The 20,661-nt window shown below is 45.3% G+C and overlaps 1 protein-coding gene across 1 annotated transcript in view; it reads right to left on the reverse strand.

Annotated features, from left to right (window-relative positions):
• LOC140069140 (NACHT, LRR and PYD domains-containing protein 12-like) overlaps positions 1-18,998 on the reverse strand; it is a 129,915-nt gene extending 110,917 nt beyond the window's left edge. The window contains exons 1-4 of the mRNA XM_072114510.1: positions 18,873-18,998; positions 10,082-10,245; positions 9,694-9,865; positions 2,239-2,304 (exon numbers count right to left, since the gene is read on the reverse strand). Of these exons, the coding sequence (XP_071970611.1) occupies positions 2,239-2,304; positions 9,694-9,865; positions 10,082-10,245; positions 18,873-18,981 (511 nt within the window). The 5' untranslated portion in view covers positions 18,982-18,998. The remainder of the gene's footprint in view (positions 1-2,238; positions 2,305-9,693; positions 9,866-10,081; positions 10,246-18,872) is intronic.
• Positions 18,999-20,661: the final 1,663 nt, after the last annotated feature.

Below are 20,661 nucleotides of genomic sequence, written 5' to 3' on the forward strand. Positions count from 1 at the left end.
GTCACCAATGGAGCAGGGGCAACAAGGGGACCATTAAGGAGAAATAGGATCCAAGGCTGCAGTTTTTCAGTAGAATGCAAGGAGTCCAGTAGGCGGGCAAGTCCTTTGTAGGTAATATACACTGGCGCAATTCTTAGTCCACGTAAGAATCGTTTATATTCGAAACGCGTTAGTTTCACACTGTTTTCTCAGGACGCAATGATCATATTTTTAACTTTCAAGAAATAAAGTGTTTTTAACAGTATAAATTACCTACAAAGGCCTTGGCCGTCTACTGGACTTTACTTGTAGTTTTTAACTCAGATCATTATACAACATGTTTTTTGTCCTCCAAATTTGCTTTTGCCCAGACCGCCTAAATAAGACTATGGCTGATACCCCAGACCCCCCTCTCCGGACTATGGCTGCTACCCCAGACCCCCCCTGTCCGGACAATGGCTGATACCCCAGACCCCCCTCTCCGGACTATGGCTGCTACCCCAGACCCCCCCCGGTCCGGACAATGGCTGATACCCCAGACCCCCCTGTCCGGACAATGGCTGATACCCCAGACCCCCCTCTCCGGACTATGGCTGCTACCCCAGACCCCCCCCGGTCCGGACAATGGCTGATACCCCAGACCCCCCTGTCCGGACAATGGCTGATACCCCAGACCCCCCCCTGTCCGGACAATGGCTGATACCCCAGACCCCCCTGTCCGGACAATGGCTGATACCCCAGACCTCCCCTGTCCGGACAATGGCTGATACCCCAGAACCCCTGATCAGACTACGGCTGATGTCTAAGAGCTCCCGGATCAGATTTTGTTTGATGCTCCAGAACTCACAGACGAGACTATGGCTGACACCGCCTAGACCTACCAGACGAAACTTTAATTGACGCCCACAGACCAGACTATGGCTATCACCCCAGATCTCCCAGATCAGACTATGGGTGACACCCTAGAGCTCCCAGATAAGACTTTGATCAACGCCCTAGAGCACACAGACCAGACTATGGCTGATGCCCCAGCCCCTCGGACCAGACTATGGCTGATGCCCCAGCCCCTCGGACCAGACTATGGCTGATGCCCCAGCCCCTCGGACCAGACTATGGCTGATGCCCCAGCCCCTCGGACCAGACTATGGCTGATGCCCCAGCCCCTCGGACCAGACTATGGCTGATGCCCCAGCCCCTCGGACCAGACTATGGCTGATGCCCCAGCCCCTCGGACCAGACTATGGCTGATGCCGCAGACCCTCAGACCAGACTATGGCTGATGCCCCAGACCCTCGGACCAGACTATGGCTGATGCCCCAGCCCCTCGGACCAGACTATGGCTGATGCCCCAGACCCTCGGACCAGACTATGGCTGATGCCCCAGACCCTCGGACCAGACTATGGCTGATGCCCCAGACCCTCGGACCAGACTATGGCTGATGCCCCAGACCCTCGGACCAGACTATGGCTGATGCCCCAGATCCTCGGACCAGACTATGGCAGTACAGCCTGGCTCCATGCTTGATATAAAAGCCAACATACTGGGTGCTACAATCTGTTACCTGTTTGAGTGGTGTCAGGATATTGTTTTCATGAAGTTGAGGATGGAGAAGGATTCCACAATTAGTGCCAATCAAATGTCTTCTTACAAGTGACATTAAACTCTGAAATTAAACTTGATCCCTCCCTCTTAATTTTTACATTTTAGGTTTTATGTGTCATGTATAATGCTGGTGTTTTCTTCTGTGGTCCCGGTAAAGCTGATCCCTCTGCACACTTTATCGTTGTATCCTGCACCTCGTTCTGTAACTGGATTGAACTTTTCCAGCTTAATGAGCTTCAACACGTCTTCCAAGACTTTCTTATACAAGTGAGCCGTAAGGCATCGTTTCCACTCGCCAATAATTTTTGAGAAAATCAGATTTGTCATAAACTGGGCTTTGTGTGCGCCTTTATGTAGTTGGAGCTTGTCCTCTGAACTTTTAATTTGATCTCCTGTGATCGGCAGGGGACACCTGTACGCAGCGCTGAATAGTTGTCCTGACAGTCTACCTGTATAGTGGTGACAGGGAGGAATTGCAGCTCTGATCCCTATTTAGTTGAATATTTGTGATGAACTATCCTGAAGGTGGGCAATAAGCCTGGAAAATCCATACAAAAAAGTATGGGCCCATTACTGATCAGAACCTCCCCGGCCGTCCTCCTGCTGTATCTGGTTATCCTCATTGTTACTATAATCTGTATATAATGTGCACTTACCTCTCAGCGCTGGGGGTAGGTTGTGTCCTTCTTCATCCAGTAGGATTTCCCCCGGCAGATCCTCACCTAATAAGAAATGAGAGATTTGAAGGATTTTCTATGGACCTCATCAGCGCTGGATGTACAGATGTCATATACATATGAGAAGATACAGGACCGGGACCAGGTGTAAGGGTCATAAGGACTAAGCTGGGGCAATGGCAGGAGCCACAGATTGGATCAGAAGAAACTGAAGATATTTTTAAATAAAACACCTACAGTGGATCAATACGACGGCCCGAGACACAACAATAATCCTACAGCATCCGGAGGAAAGCAGGATTAGTATTAGCAATCTATAGAAAACATAACGCTCAAGCATATATATATATATATACTCCTGGAACACACAGACCTCACCAGCGCCGCTTCAGCAGATGAAGGTGAATTGTAGAAACCACTGGTTCACTAAATTGCGCAGAACTTCACCATATCGAATGACTTCAACTATTATCAGAGCAGAAGCAGTATAACATTTAACAAGCGACTGGATTTTGGCGCAATTGCACCGACTTTCATGTGACACAAATCATGGGCCGGGTTGTCGGACAACCCGACTGATTCGGACTACTCGCGGGATTTAAAATTTAAATTGTGTCTCAAGACATGCAGTCACATGCCCCGGGAAGAAGAAGGTGAACGGGGGAAGCGGCAGATGCCGGATATCGGATATCTTGTTGAATCGCGCCAGACTTCATCCTCGTCGGACAACGCACCTCGCTCAGGGAAGTAAATGTGCCCCATATAGTTTCAATCACACGATTTTACCCGTTTTACAAATTAGGTTTCATAAAATATTTGTAACTTTCTGGAAACCAAACAAGAAAAACAATTAAAACAGCTCAATACAACATAATAAGAGCTTTATTTTCCCCAAAATCAAACACAGTAGGGCTCATTTACTAGGGGCCACATGGAGCGCAGGATTAAGGGGCGCAGGATCTACGGGGAACGCACCTTGGAGATCACGACTCGGACAGGTAAGTAAATGTTCCTGTGAGTGACTCCAGCGTTCTGAGAATGATAGAACACACTGGGGCACATTTACTGACCTGTCCCTGTACGTAGATCGTGCGCCTGATATCCTGCATGTGTCGCTTTCCCGCTCAGGTCCGACAGAGTTCACCTTCTTCTTCCTGGTGCATGTAAGTGCTTGGCTTGCGACATAATTTAAACGTTAAATCCTGCGGTTAGTCCGAATCAGATGGATCGTCTGACGGCCACGTGATTGCGATACAATCCAATCTCGTGCGACACAATACCCGGCGCGACCCCCGTAAAGTCGGAAAACCCAACGAAAATGCGGCCGGAGGGCCCTTAGTCAATAAGCCCCAATCCCTCGTATTAGAACACAAATCAATGAAGATGGTCAATGAAGATGAGAGAACAGACCAGCGCCTTGTGCTCTAGGTATCCAGCTATGCTCAGGCGCTCTCTCTGAAGGGCTTTGGCAGGGGAAGGTTGGTCGACAGATTTAAAGGTGATGATATTGGCAGGAAGAGGAAGGATTGAGGAGGAGCGTGGAGGAACCTGAGGTTGTACCTCATGGGATAAAGAGGATGTCAGGGGGCATGGAGGAATACATGTCACTCCTGAATGCACTTGGGGGCTCAAATACAGGAGTAGAAGCCTACGGCAGAAGAGTTTCTAGAAAACCTCATCAGAACCAGAAATTTGAGCACAAAAATTTGGAACAAAATGGGAATGCACCATTTAGGAGGTAGATGGATCTTGTAAAATACTGTACTGATCTTCTTTTTTGACTAAAGACTGAAAAGTTGGGAGCAAAACTACTTTACTCGAGTCTTTGAATAGTTCATATAATTTGTAGACTAGGCCAAAGCAGAACTGCTTGGAGTTTCTCTAGATCTACCAGAATCGGATAATATAATCCAGGATCGGTAACAAGGACGTGGGAAAGTGCATTTAATCATTTTAGCCTAGAAGGAGATCTTCCAGTTCTCAACTGCTCTCATGTGGGTTTGGTTATTAGTAGATCCTGTTTGGAGAAGACTTTGGTCCCATAGATATTGCTGAAAAGCTCAGTATAGAAGAGGGGGTACTAATGTTTACAGTCATTGTTGTCACATAAAAGCAGGGATAGAGGGACCGGTCCTTCTTCTCTAGAAAAAAAACCCAAGCTCCTTCCAAAAAGTAAGACCTCAGAATAAAACGAGAGGGTCTAGGTGTATCCACTATACAGAATATTCTCACATGGCTAGTGTCTGGCTAGTTATGGGATTTACATCTTTTACATATTTTTTTAGGTTTCACTCAGATGATAAAAACAGAAGCCCAACAGAAATGGTGCCGATGGACTCTAATGTAACCTATTAGTGATCTACTAAAATCAACAGATATTTTAGACTTTTATTTCTCTGTTACAAAAACTTTCAAAACAAAATCAGAAAAAAATTGAATTCTGTTTGGTGCCAAAAAAGGGCAATGCATGGACTGGTCCATAACCCTGACTCGCTGAAGAGAGGCTGCAGAGGTGAGGCACCAGCATAGGGGTTTGTTTTCTCTCATTTCTTGCTTAGGGTATGTCTATGTGAGCAGCCGGGGTTCCAACCATCAGATTGTCCTGGAGAAGATGAAGAAAAATATAGGCCTCCAAAAACAGGGAACCAGGAATATCACAAATCCAAGGATTCAGGACAATCTCCATTGTGTCCAGAAGGGGACAGGCAACATATAGACAGAGATGCTTGTGGCTTTCTATGCTAAAGTATAACAAGTCTACCACCTATCAAAGTAGTCCTGGAACATAGTGTGTGTCTCCCCATTTGACAACTGGGATAATTTACTGTATGATCACAGATCACCAAAGACGATTTCTGTTTTGCACCGCATTTAACAGGGGATTTTGGTGCATCGGCGCCGCTTGCATGCGACACAAATTGGGGGGCGGCCCGGCAGACAACGCGACGGATTCGGACTACGCGCGGGATTTAACATTTCAAATTGTGTCGCAAGACACGCACTGGTAAGAAGAAGGTGAACTCCAGGGACCTGAGCGGGGAAGTGACAGATGCAGGATATCGAGAGCACGATCTTAGTGACTCCCCGCACAGCGCATTATACACAGACAATGCACTTACATGCACCAGGAAGAAGAAGGTGAACTCCAGGGACCTGAGCGGGGAAGTGACACATGCAGGATATCGGGCGCAGAATCTTAGTGACTCCCCGCACAGCGCATTATACACGGACAATGCACTTACATGCACCAGGAAGAAGAAGGTGAACTCCAGGGACCTGAGTGGGGAAGTGACACATGCAGGATATCGGACGCAGGCTCTTAGCGACTCCCTGCACAGCGCATTATACACGGACAATGCACATACATGCACCAGGAAGAAGAAGGTGAACTCCGGGGACCTGAGCAGGGAAGCGACACATGCAGGATATCGGGTGCAGGATCTTAGTGACTCCCCGCACAGCGCATTATACACAGACAATGTACTTACATGCACCAGGAAGAAGAAGGTGAACTCCGGGGACCTGAGCGGGGAAGCGACACATGCAGGATATCGGGTGCAGGATCTTAGTGACTCCCCGCACAGCGCATTATACACTTACAATGCACTTACATGTACCAGGAAGAAGAAGGTGAACTCCTCGGACCTGAGCGGGGAAGTGACACATGCAGGATATCGGGCGCACGATCTTAGTGACTCCCCGCACAGCGCATTATACACGGACAATGCACTTACATGCACCAGGAAGAAGAAGGTGAACTCCGGGGACCTGAGCGGGGAAGTGACACATGCAGGATATCTGGCGCAGGATCTTAGTGACTCCCCACACAGCGCATTATACACGGACAATGCACTTACATGCACCAGGAAGAAGAAGGTGAACTCCGGGGACCTGAGCGGGGAAGTGACACATGCAGGATATCTGGCGCAGGATCTAAGTGACTACCAGCACAGCGCATTATACACGGACAATGCACTTACATGCACCAGGAAGAAGAAGGTGAACTCCAGGGACCTGAGTGGGGAAGCCACACATGCAGGATATCGGGCGCACGATCTTAGTGACTCCCCGCACAGCGCATTATACACGGACAATGCACTTACATGCACCAGGAAGAAGAAGGTGAACTCCAGGGACCTGAGCGGGGAAGTGACACATGCAGGATATCAGGCGCAGGATCTTAGTGACTCCCCGCACAGCGCATTATGCACGGACAATGCACTTACATGCACCAGGAAGAAGAAGGTGAACTCCAGGGACCTGAGCGGGGAAGTGACACATGCAGGATATCGGGAGAACGATCTTAGTGACTCCCCGCACAGCGCATTATACACGGACAATGCACTTACATGGACCAGGAAGAAGGAGGTGAACTCCGGGGACCTGAGCGGGGAAGCGACACATGCAGGATATCGGGTGCAGGATCTTAGTGACTCCCCGCACAGCGCATTATACACGGACAATGCACTTACATGCACCAGGAAGAAGGTAAACTCCGGGGACCTGAGCGGGGAACGACATATGCAGGATATCGGGCGCAGGATCTTAGTGATTCCCTGCACAGCGCATTATACACAGACAATGCACTTACATGCACCAGGAAGAGGAAGGTGAACTCCGGGGACCTGAGCGGGGAAGCGACACATGCAGGATATCGGGCGCACAATCTTAGTGACTCCCCGCACAGCGCATTATACACGGACAATGCACTTACATGCACCAGGAAGAAGAAGGTGAACTCCGGGGACCTGAGCGGGGAAGCGACACATGCAGGATATCGGGCGTGCGATCTTAGTGACTCCCCGCACAGCTCATTATACACGGACAATGCACTTACATGCACCAGGAAGAAGAAGGTGAACTCCGGGGACCTGAGCGGGGAAGCCACACATGCAGGATATCGGGCACACGAGCTTTGTGAATTGCGCCGGACTGAATCTTCGCCGGACCGTCCGGATCGGGGGCCGTGACAGGACCGGGTAAGTAAATTTGCCCCATAATGTCAAGATTAATCACAGGCAGCTGCATTGGTCAAAATAAAATGTCAGATTTGGCAACTACCGTATTTTCCGGACTATAAGGCGCACTTAAAAGCCTTGGATTTCCGTGGAAATCCAAAGTGCGCCTTATAGTCCGGTGCGCCCTATGTATGGCGCTGGGCAGCGGACCATACTTACATAGGTCCCCGCTACCGGAGACCGGAGACAGCAGATCTCCAGCGGGAACTGCAGACCACGCGGCACGAACAACTTCTGCCGCGTGGTCTGCAGTTCCCGCTGGAGATCTGCTGTCTCCGGTAGTGGGGACCTATGTAAGTATGGTCCGCTGCCCTCCTCCACCTCCCCCTCACCTTCCCCGCGTTCCCCGTCGCGTCTCGGCGTTGCGTCCCGTCGCGTCCTGTCGGGTCTCCGCTCCGCCCCCGGACCTCCGCCACGTCCCCGGACCTCGCGCCTTATAGTCCGATGCGCCTTATATATGGAATTATTACATATATAAGGCGCATCGGACTAATGCGCCTTATAGTCCGGTGCGCCCTATAGGGCAAAAAATACGGTATAATATAACATCTGATGAGGGGAATTCAGATCTGAAAACATTCTCCTATGGAAAGTAAAGCGTCAGGATTCACAACAGATGAGATCCATCCATGTGGCATCTATTTTTCCCTGATGCTTATAAACTGTGGTCTAAGAGTAATCCATAAAACGCAGTTCAGTGCATCACATGATGACACACAGTCAGTTAACTCCGAAGTTACCTGGCCAAAAATAGTCTTCTGTATAATCGTGAATCCTTTAACGGATTCACGATTATTCATGAACAAGTGAGTGCTTATCTCATCCATTCCAATTTTCTGGGAAAAGAAAGGTGTTCCTGGAGGATTGTGCACCTGGAGCTGAGCGGGTTCGTTGGCGTGTGTGTATACACAACAGTGGCATAAATAGTTTTAGCACAGCTGGAGAGATCTAGCCTCGTATATAACTCTCATCCTTACTTATAAAATCATATTCAGCTAAGGGCAGTGAGGCCAGAGCAGCTTCTCTGACTTCCCATAAGTCTGTGCTCTCCTTGCTCCCACTAGGAGTTCTAGGACACAAATTATTACACACACATATACATCTATGCGCTGTTAGACACATAGACCTATAATCTAATACAGCCTTATGACTACTATACTCATTACCAGATGTTCAGAAGATGCTATCACTCTTTCCTCATTCTAGGACAATGGAGGATGGGGAGTACATAGAACGGAGGAGACAGAGCACACACAGAGATAAAATGAGGGAGCTGCTGCTGCTTCATGTAATTACTGGGCAGAGATCAGAATTAGCTCAGTGCACATCCCCACCCCCTCAGCCTTCTGTGCCATAGACTGCTCTTCTTTCACTCTACGGATTGTTCTTAGCAGCCTCTTAGCATCCAGAATGCTGGGGTGACGGAGAAGGCTGGCACAGAATGATAGCGGAGAAAAAGCGGCACTAAGGTAATGAAATTACACTGGGAAAATGTACGTTTTCAGCTTTTGCAGCTATAGAACAAATATTACTTTGAAGTGCAGCTGGAGAGTTTATAAACAGCTCTATGAACTGAACAATGTAAAAGTATGTTACTACATGTATGTATTCTACATTGTTATGTCATTGTTAGTGAGTGTCAAATTAACCGACTAACTTAGCTTTATGGCAAGGTGTCGTTAAACCCGCCTGGAGATGGCTCGTGGGTAAGCATGCGCAGACTCTAAGTTTCCCTTTGGGTTTGGGATTTTTGTGGCTTGTGCGACCCGGACATATTGTGGGATTGAACAGCCAATCCGAGAAATGAATGCCTCTAGCAATTAGCTATGGCTTTGACTAGCCAGGGGGACAGTCACAGCCATGGCTACTACCTAGGGGTGTTCATTTCTGAGATTGGCTGTTCGACCAACTATTCAGCAATACGTCCAGGTTTAAAGGCTACACGAACGGAAACTTTGGGTCCCATCATCTACTCAGGGGCTTTAGTATTTTATGTTTTTTAGGTATTAAAACATTATAAACTATATAAATGTTGTATCTCCATAATTGTACAGACGCACGAGGTTGTGTCTTCTGCGCCTCTTTCCAGAGTCTGTGAAAATAAAGCCATATTTTTTTGTCAGTTCCGCCCTATTTGGAATTTTTTCCAGCTTTCTAGTCCACTGTACAGAAACTCAAATATTTCCATTAGAAATTTCCCGGCAGATAAATAGTCCTCATATATCTCTGTATATGGAAAATGAAAAAGTTAAGGTTCTGGGAATGAGGAAAGTAAAAACCAAAAATGCTAAAGCTGCCCCATCTGTACACTTACACAATGCCAGCAATGACTGATCCAGCAGAGATATCCACATTATTCTTGACAAATTTTTGAGAACCCCATATGATGAGTGACACATGTCATACACAATGTTACCTCTGTGGCCGAGCTCCTCCAGTACAGCGTCCAGGACCGGGGAACCGTGATCCTTCCGTAATACATGAAGACTGACCCACAATGTTATCACAGCTTCTCTTCCTCTCTGGAAAATATCCTGGAGTAAATCCCGGGAAAAGGTTTTTCTATCATGTTCTAGACTCAGGTATTTCTAGGACACAAGAAAGGTCAGACATAAGGGACATTATACAAGGAGACGGAATACACAGGGTTAATATACAGAGATATTTCATGTCAGTCTTCTCCATAATGTGATATGTACATCCAGGGGGGCTCCCATCAACAGTCCGTAGCAACACTGGTCTGGATTGGGTCACAAAGGACTGAGATTATGGGGACCTAACCCCGGCACATCATGTCCTCTCACCTCCAGACCTGGGATATTCCGGGAGCTCAGCTCATGTAGAAGTGATCGAGATCTCCAGTTCTCCACAATGTAGAGCAGATCCTCCTGGAAATATTTATACGTCATCCTCAGGACATGATGTGGATAGTGACAAAGCTGCAGGTAAAACTTCTGGGTCTCAGCATCTGGAAGAGAAGAGACACAAGGATGAAATCTTCCAGGACATGTAGAGGGATGACAGCAGTGGATGGAGAATATTCCTGTCCTGGATCATTGTACAAGGTTCCACTAATGAGAAATTCCCATTCCCTGTAATATATGGGCACGGTGTCTCCATCCCCAGGTGTGCCCACTGCATACATTGCCGACCCACCCATCCACAGTAATTACAGTGGTGACCTCAGGATCATCAGGCTCTTTATATATTCACAATGCAGACATTTATATATTGGTACAGTTTGAATAGTTATATAATTAGTGGCAGGCTAAAAACTTATGTATTCAGGGCGCAGTGTGGATAATTATATATTCAGTGTCAGGATCGGTGGTAGTGGATCCTCTGGACCACCACGGACGATGACGTAAGCCGATACCTGAGACCGGAGTCTAAGTGGCAACCGGTTTTCACCAGTGCCCACCGCAAAGCGGGTTGGACTTGCTGTGGTGTGGTACCACCAGGTCGTTCCACAGGTGCAACTTTGTCCGCGGTGGCGGCCAAGGCGAAGTACAGAATCGTAAGGCAAGCTCATGGTTGGTGACAGGCAGGAGGTCAAGACAGGCAGCACAGGATTACAGTCGAGGACGTAGAGGTAGGTCAGGACAGGCAGCACAGGATTACAGTCGAGGACGTAGAGGTAGGTCAGGACAGGCAGCACAGGATTACAGTCGAGGATGTAGAGGTAGGTCAGGACAGGCAGCACAGGATTACAGTCGAGGATGTAGAGGTAGGTCAGGACAGGCAGCACAGGATCGGAGTCAGGAACGGAATTGAGGTCACAACGGGAAATCAGGATAATCACAAATGGCATGGAACAAAGCTTTCTCTCAGGCATAGAGCACAAAGATCCAGCAGGGTGTATAGGGAGAGGAAGGTTTATATAGAACTCTGGGAAAGGCCAGCGCCAATTAACAATGCGCTGGCCCCTTAAATTTTCTGAAGCCGTCATGCGCACGCCCTAGCAGACGGGGACGCGTGCGCACGGCCGGGGGATCGGGAACAGGAGCGGGGAAAGGTAAGAAGTGCGGGCGTCACCCTGGGGAACACGGTGGGACACAGGTGAGCCCACGACCCGAGATACGGGTAGTGGGAGCACGTGTGGCATTCAGGATGCACAGTGTGGATAAATATATATTCAGGGGGCACAGTGTGGGTAGTTATATATTCAGGGGGCACTGTGTGGATAATTATATATTCAGGGGGCACAGTGTGGATAAATATATATTCAGGGGGCAAGGTGTGGATAGTTATATATTCAGGGGGCACTGTGTGGATAGTTATATATTCAGGGGGCACTGTGTGGATAGTTATATATTCAGGGGGCACTGTGTGGATAGTTATATACTCAGGGGGCACTGTGTGGATAGTTATATACTCAGGGGGCACTGTGTGGATAATTATATATTCAGGGGGCACTGTGTGGATAGTTATATATTCAGGGGGCACTGTGTGGATAGTTATATATTCAGGGGGCACTGTGTGGATAATTATATATTCAGGGGGCACAGTGTGGATAGTTATATATTCAGGGGGCACAGTGTGGATAGTTATATATTCAGGGGGCACAGTGTGGATAATTATATATTCAGGGGGCACAGTGTGAATAATTATATATTCAGGGGGCACAGTGTGGATAGTTATATATTCAGGGGGCACTGTGTGGATAGTTATATATTCAGGGGGCACAGTGTGGATAATTATATATTCAGGGGGCACAGTGTGAAAAATTATATATTCAGGGGGCACTGTGTGGATAGTTATATATTCAGGGGGCACTGTGTGGATAGTTATATATTCAGGGGGCACTGTGTGGATAGTTATATATTCAGGGGGCACAGTGTGGATAATTATATATTCAGGGGGCACAGTGTGGATAGTTAAATATTCAGGGGGCACTGTGTGGATAGTTAAATATTCAGGGGGCACTGTGTGGATAGTTAAATATTCAGGGGGCACTGTGTGGATAGTTATATATTCAGGGGGCACAGTGTGGATAGTTATATATTCAGGGGGCACTGTTTGGATAATTATATATTCAGGGGCACTGTGTGGATAGTTATATATTCAGGGGGCACAGTGTGGATAGTTATATATTCAGGGGGCACAGTGTGGATAATTATATATTCAGGGGGCACAGTGTGGATAGTTATATATGCAGGGGGCACTGTGTGGATAGTTATATATTCAGGGGGCACAGTGTAAATAGTTATATATTCAGGGGGCACAGTGTGGAGAGTTATATATTCAGGGGGCACAGTGTGGATAAATATATATTCAGGGGGCAAGGTGTGGATAGTTATATATTCAGGGGGCACTGTGTGGATAATTATATATTCAGGGGGCACAGTGTGGATAGTTATATATTCAGGGGGCACAGTGTGGATAGTTATATATTCAGGGGGCACAGTGTGGATAATTATATATTCAGGGGGCACAGTGTGAATAATTATATATTCAGGGGGCACAGTGTGGATAGTTATATATTCAGGGGGCACTGTGTGGATAGTTATATATTCAGGGGGCACAGTGTGGATAATTATATATTCAGGGGGCACAGTGTGAAAAATTATATATTCAGGGGGCACTGTGTGGATAGTTATATATTCAGGGGCACTGTGTGGATAGTTATATATTCAGGGGGCACAGTGTGGATAGTTATATATTCAGGGGGCACAGTGTGGATAGTTATATATTCAGGGGGCACAGTGTGGATAATTATATATTCAGGGGGCACAGTGTGGATAATTATATATTCAGGGGGCACAGTGTGGATAGTTATATATTCAGGGGGCACTGTTTGGATAATTATATATTCAGGGGCACTGTGTGGATAGTTATATATTCAGGGGGCACAGTGTGGATAGTTATATATTCAGGGGGCACAGTGTGGATAGTTATATATGCAGGGGGCACTGTGTGGATAGTTATATATTCAGGGGGCACAGTGTAGATAGTTATATATTCAGGGGGCACAGTGTGGAGAGTTATATATTCAGGGGGCACTGTGTGGATAGTTATATATTCAGGGGTCACTGTGTGGATAGTTATATATTCAGGGGTCACTGTGTGGATAATTATATATTCAGGGGGGGACTGTGTGGATAGTTCTATATTCAGTGGGCACTGTGTGGATAGTTCTATATTCAGTGGGCGCTGTGTGGATAGTTATATATTCAGGGGGCACTGTGTGGATAATTATATATTCAGGGGGCACAGTGTGGATAATTATATATTCAGGGGGGGACTGTGTGGATAGTTCTATATTCAGTGGGCACTGTGTGGATAGTTCTATATTCAGTGGGCACTGTGTGGATAGTTCTATATTCAGTGGGCACTGTGTGGATAGTTATATATTCAGGGGGCACTGTGTGGATAATTATATATTCAGGGGCACGGTGTGGATAGTTATATATTCAGGGGGCACTGTGTGGATAATTATATATTCAGGGGGCACTGTGTGGATAATTATATATTCAGGGGCACTGTGTGGATAGTTATATATTCAGGGGGCACAGTGTGGATAGTTATATATTCAGGGGGCACAGTGTGGATAATTATATATTCAGGGGGCACTGTGTGGATAGTTATATATTCAGGGGGCACAGTGTGGATAATTATATATTCAGGGGCACGGTGTGGATAGTTATATATTCAGGGGGCACTGTGTGGATAATTATATATTCAGGGGGCACAGTGTGGATAGTTATATATTCAGGGGGCACAGTGTGGATAGTTATATATTCAGGGGGCACAGTGTGGATAGTTATATATTCAGGGGGCACTGTGTGGATAGTTATATATTCAGGGGTCACTGTGTGGATAATTATATATTCAGGGGCACTGTGTGGATAGTTATATATTCAGGGGGCACAGTGTGGATAGTTATATATTCAGGGGGCACAGTGTGGATAGTGCTATATTCAGGGGGCACTGTGTGGATAGTTATATATTCAGTGGGCACTGTGTAGATAGTTATATATTCAGGGGGCACAGTGTGGATAGTTATATGTTCAGGGGGCACAGTGTGGATAGTTATATATTCAGGGGGCACAGTGTGGATAGTTGTATATTCAGGGGGCACAGTGTGGATAGTTATATACTCAGGGGGCACTGTTTGGATAATAATATATTCAGGGGCACTGTGTGGATAGTTATATATTCAGGGAGCACAGTGTGGATAGTTATATATTCAGGGAGCACAGTGTGGATAGTTATATATTCAGGGGGCACAGTGTGGATAATTATATATTCAGGGGGCACAGTGTGGATAGTTATATATTCAGGGGGCACTGTGTGGATAGTTATATATTCAGGGGGCACTGTGTGGATAGTTATATATTCAGGGGGCACTGTGTGGATAATTATATATTCAGGGGCACTGTGTGGATAATTATATATTCAGGGGCACTGTGTGGATAGTTATATATTCAGGGGGCACTGTGTGGATAATTATATATTCGGGGGCACTGTGTGGATAGTTATATATTCAGGGTGCACAGTGTGGATAGTTATATATTCAGGGGGCACAGTGTGGATAGTTATATATTCAGGGGGGAACTGTGTGGATAGTTCTATATTCAGTGGGCACTGTGTGGATAGTTCTATATTCAGTGGGCGCTGTGTGGATAGTTCTATATTCAGGGGGCACTGTGAGGATAGTTATATATTCAGGGGGCACTGTGAGGATAGTTATATATTCAGAGGGGAACTGTGTGGATAGTTCTATATTCAGTGGGCACTGTGTGGATAGTTCTATATTCAGTGGGCACTGTGTGGATAGTTCTATATTCAGGGGGCACTGTTTGGATAGTTCTATATTCAGGGGGCACTGTGTGGATAATTATATATTCAGGGGCACTGTGTGGATAATTATATATTCAGGGGCACAGTGTGGATAGTTATATATTCAGGGGGCACTGTTTGGATAGTTATATATTCAGGGGGCACTGTGTGGATAATTATATATTCAGGGGCACTGTGTGGATAGTTATATATTCAGGGGGCACAGTGTGGATAGTTATATATTCAGGGGGCACAGTGTGGATAATTATATATTCAGGGGGCACAGTGTGGATAGTTATATATTCAGGGGGCACTGTGTGGATAGTTATATATTCAGGGGGCACTGTGTGGATAGTTATATATTCAGGGGGCACTGTGTGGATAATTATATATTCAGGGGCACTGTGTGGATAATTATATATTCAGGGGCACTGTGTGGATAGTTATATATTCAGGGGGCACTGTGTGGATAATTATATATTCGGGGGCACTGTGTGGATAGTTATATATTCAGGGGGCACAGTGTGGATAGTTATATATTCAGGGGGCACAGTGTGGATAGTTATATATTCAGGGGGGAACTGTGTGGATAGTTCTATATTCAGTGGGCACTGTGTGGATAGTTCTATATTCAGTGGGCACTGTGTGGATAGTTCTATATTCAGGGGGCACTGTGAGGATAGTTATATATTCAGGGGGCACTGTGAGGATAGTTATATATTCAGAGGGGAACTGTGTGGATAGTTCTATATTCAGTGGGCACTGTGTGGATAGTTCTATATTCAGTGGGCACTGTGTGGATAGTTCTATATTCAGGGGGCACTGTTTGGATAGTTCTATATTCAGGGGGCACTGTGTGGATAATTATATATTCAGGGGCACTGTGTGGATAATTATATATTCAGGGGCACAGTGTGGATAGTTATATATTCAGGGGGCACTGTGTGGATAGTTATATATTCAGGGGGCACTGTGTGAATAATTATATATTCAGGGGCACTGTGTGGATAGTTATATATTCAGGGGGCACAGTGTGGATAATTATATATTCAGGGGGCACTGTGTGGATAGTTATATATTCAGGGGGCACTGTGTAGATAGTTATATATTCAGGGGGCACAGTGTGGATAATTATATATTCAGGGGCACTGTGTGGATAGTTCTATATTCAGGGGGCACTGTGTGGATAATTATATATTCAGGGGCACTGTGTGGATAATTATATATTCAGGGACACAGAGTGAATTATTATATATTCAGGGGGCACAGTGTGGATAGTTATATATTCAGGGGGCACAGTGTGGATAGTTATATACTCAGGGGGCACTGTTTGGATAATAATATATTCAGGGGCACTGTGTGGATAGTTATATATTCAGGGGGCACAGTGTGGATAGTTATATATTCAGGGGGCACAGTGTGGATAGTTATATATTCAGGGGGCACTGTGTGAATAATTATATATTCAGGGGCACTGTGTGGATAGTTATATATTCAGGGGGCACAGTGTGGATAGTTATATATTCAGGGGGCACAGTGTGGATAATTATATATTCAGGGGGCACTGTGTGGATAGTTATATATTCAGGGGGCACTGTGTAGATAGTTATATATTCAGGGGGCACTGTGTGGATAATTATATATTCAGGGGCACTGTGTGGATAGTTCTATATTCAGGGGGCACTGTGTGGATAATTATATATTCAGGGGCACTGTGTGGATAATTATATATTCAGGGACACAGAGTGAATTATTATATATTCAGGGGGCACAGTGTGGATAGTTATATATTCAGGGGGCACAGTGTGGATAGTTATATACTCAGGGGGCACGGTTTGGATAATAATATATTCAGGGGCACTGTGTGGATAGTTATATATTCAGGGGGCACAGTGTGGATAGTTATATATTCAGGGGGCACAGTGTGGATAATTATATATTCAGGGGGCACAGTGTGGATAGTTATATATTCAGGGGGCACAGTGTGGATAGTTATATATTCAGGGGGCACAGTGTGGATAGTTATATATTCAGGGGGCACAGTGTGGATAGTTATATATTCAGGGGGCACAGTGTGGATAGTTATATATTCAGGGGGCACAGTGTGGATAGTTATATATTCAGGGGGCACTGTGTGGATAGTTATATATTCAGGGGGCACTGTGTGGATAATTATATATTCAGGGGCACTGTGTGGATAGTTATATATTCAGGGGAACTGTGTGGATAGTTATATATTCAGGGGGCACAGTGTGGATAGTTATATATTCAGGGGCATTGTGTGGATAGTGATATATTCAGGGGGCATTGTGTGGATAGTTCTATATTCAGGGGGCACTGTGTGGATAGTTCTATATTCAGGAGGCACTGTGTGGATAGTTCTATATTCAGGGGGCACTGTGTGGATAGTTCTATATTCAGGGGGCACTGTGTGGATAATTATATATTCAGGGGCACTGTGTGGATAATTATATATTCAGGGGCACTGTGTGGATAGTTATATATTCAGGGGGCACTGTGTGGATAATTATATATTCAGGGGCATTGTGTGGATAGTTATATATTCAGGGGGCACTGTGTGGATAATTATATATTCAGGGGCACTGTGTGGATAGTTCTATATTCAGGGGGCACTGTGTGGATAATTATATATTCAGGGGCACTGTGTGGATAGTTCTATATTCAGGGGGCACTGTGTGGATAATTATATATTCAGGGGCACTGTGTGGATAATTATATATTCAGGGACACAGAGTGAATTATTATATATTCAGGGGGCACTGTGTGGATAGTTATATATTCAGGGGCACTGTGTGGATAGTTATATATTCAGTGGGCACTGTGTGGATAATTATATATTCAGGGGGCACTGTGTGGATAATTATATATTCAGGGGCACTGTGTGGATAGTTATATATTCTGGGGGCACTGTGTGGATAATTATATATTCAGGGGGCACTGTGTGGATAATTATATATTCAGGGGACACAGAGTGGATTATTATATATTCAGGGGACACAGAGTGGATTATTATATATTCAGGGACACAGAGTGGATTATTATATATTCAGGGGCACTGTGTGGATTATTATATATTCATGGGGCACTGTGTGGATAGTTATATATTCAGGGGCACAGAGTGGATTATTATATATTCAGGGGCACTGTGTGGATAGTTATATATTCAGGGGCACTGTGTGGATAGTTATATATTCAGGGGCACTGTGTGGATAATTATATATTCACGGGGCACTGTGTGGATAATTATATATTCAGGGGGCACTGTGTGGATTATTATATATTCAGTGGGCACTGTTTGGATAGTTATATATTTAGGGGGCACAGTGTGGATAGTTATATATTCAGGGGCACAGTGTGGATAGTTATATATTCAGGGGGCACTGTGTGGATAGTTATATATTCAGGGGGCACTGTGTGGATAGTTCTATATTCAGGGGCACAGTGTGGATAATTATATATTCAGGGGGCACTGTGTGGATAATTATATATTCAGGGGGCACAGTGTGGATAGTTATATATTCAGGGGCACAGTGTGGATAGTTATATATTCAGGGGGCACTGTGTGGATAGTTATATATTCAGGGGGCACTGTGTGGATAGTTATATATTCAGGGGGCACTGTGTGGATAGTTATATATTCAGGGACACAGAGTGGATTATTATATATTCAGGGGCACAGGAAACACTTCACAGTCATTACAATGTACACAAACTTTACAAAGATACTAATATAAGGGAACAAGATATAATATTAATATTAAAAGAAGTGAGAAGTTGAGGAGGAAACTTTACCATCACCGGTAGATATAATGTCCATTGTGGATGTTTGATAGTTGATCAATTCTGCAAGATAAGAAAAACCTTCATTACAATAAGAAGACACAGAACGAGTTACCCCCATCACATCCTGACTCTTCCATCGTCTCTGTCTATACATTGCTCTGTCTATTGGGGATTGTTGTCAGTTGATTGAACTGCAGGTTTTTTGCCAGTTTTCTTTTTTTTTTTTTTCAAATTCCTTTATTGAAAGAGTAACAATTGTACATAAAAAGCATCAGATTGTAATGGTTACATGTTTGTTATTTCCATAGTCTGTATGTACGATAAAGCATAAATTGGTATATTCTTCTGGATATCTATATATCTTTGAATGTAGCAAGTATTACATATCCATAAGGTCTAAATCTTTACAATACTATATTGATAAAGAAACAAAGTTCGAACAAGAATGTGGGGATGGAAAGGCGTAGGAAAAGATGGGAGGGAAGGTTGGGTACAGTATTCTTAGTCTGCCAGGGTGGTGTAATCAGGAGAATTTACACATTTTATCCAAGGGTCCCATGTCTGCATGTGAACTGTCGCTGAGCGTTGAAGCTCTGCAGAGAGCTCCTCCATCTTCTGCAAATGTCATATTTCAGTGAACCAGTCTGTCACTGAAGGTACTCTAGTGGATTCCCATAGTCTTGGGATGAAGGATCGTGCAGCAATCAAGAGGAAGCCAACCAGGGGCCTTCTAGCCTTAGTGAGGGGTGTATCGGGCATGGATAGTAGGAGTTGTGCTGGTGGCAGGGGTCCACTACCACCTAGACAAAATTTTAAAGTTAGTTTCCTGAGCTTTGCCGGAAACCGATATTTTATGACAAAGCTCAAACGCTTTTAGCCAGTCTTCTGGTGTGAAGGTTGTTCCAAGCTCTTTCTTCCACATTTTCACATAAGGAGGGGGTGTTTTTGCCCATTCGTCTTGGAATAGACCATAAAGGACTGATATAGTGTGGGGAGATGTTGAGGAAGATGTGCACAAGTTTTCGAAAGGCCTGGTTTCTCGATGTAGGTTTAGGAGATTTTTGTGTGAATTGTAAAAATGGGATAGTTGAGTGTATTCCCGAGTTGTGCAGGGCATGTCCAAATATGAAGGGAATAAGCTGTTGAGAGGGCGAAGGGAATCATTTTCTAGGAGATCTATGAATCTAAGGGGTGTGTTCCGTCTGAGGGGGCCTAGAAAGTCTGGTTTGGTCCCAGGGGGAAAATCAGGGTTATCTGTGATTGGGGTCATGGGCCCAACAGGGTCAAATAGGCGAGAGTGCGCGTCAAGTTTTTTAAGTGTTTTAAGGACCTGAAGTGCCACAAAGGGGAGGGTGTTTTGGCGGTGGGCCAACGAGGTGTAGGTATGCGACCAGGGCAAGGTAGTCAATGGGACAGGAGATAAGCTATCTTCAAGTTGAACCCATAGCTTTTTCTTTTTACCATGAAACCAGTCCAGAATCCGTGCATAGGATGAGGCGAGGTCGTAGCTTTTACAATCTGGAAGTCCTAAGCCCCCTTGCAGTTTCCTAAGAATCAGCGTGGTTCTAGCTATTCTGGGGGAGCAAGCTGACCAGAGAAACTTGTTGATGATGTTTACTAATTTCCTAAAGAACAATTTGGGTAGTGCCAATGGGATTGTCTGGAAGAGGTATAAGAGTTTTGGTAATCTTAATTGAATTTACTCTTCCTACCCAAGAAATCTGTTTGGATGCCCAGTTTGTCAGTTCCCTTTTAGTTTTTTGTAGGAAGGTGTCGTAGTTCAATGCATAAATGGATT

Source organism: Engystomops pustulosus, chromosome 7 (genome assembly GCF_040894005.1).
Source record: "Engystomops pustulosus chromosome 7, aEngPut4.maternal, whole genome shotgun sequence".
Taxonomy (NCBI): domain Eukaryota; kingdom Metazoa; phylum Chordata; class Amphibia; order Anura; family Leptodactylidae; genus Engystomops; species Engystomops pustulosus.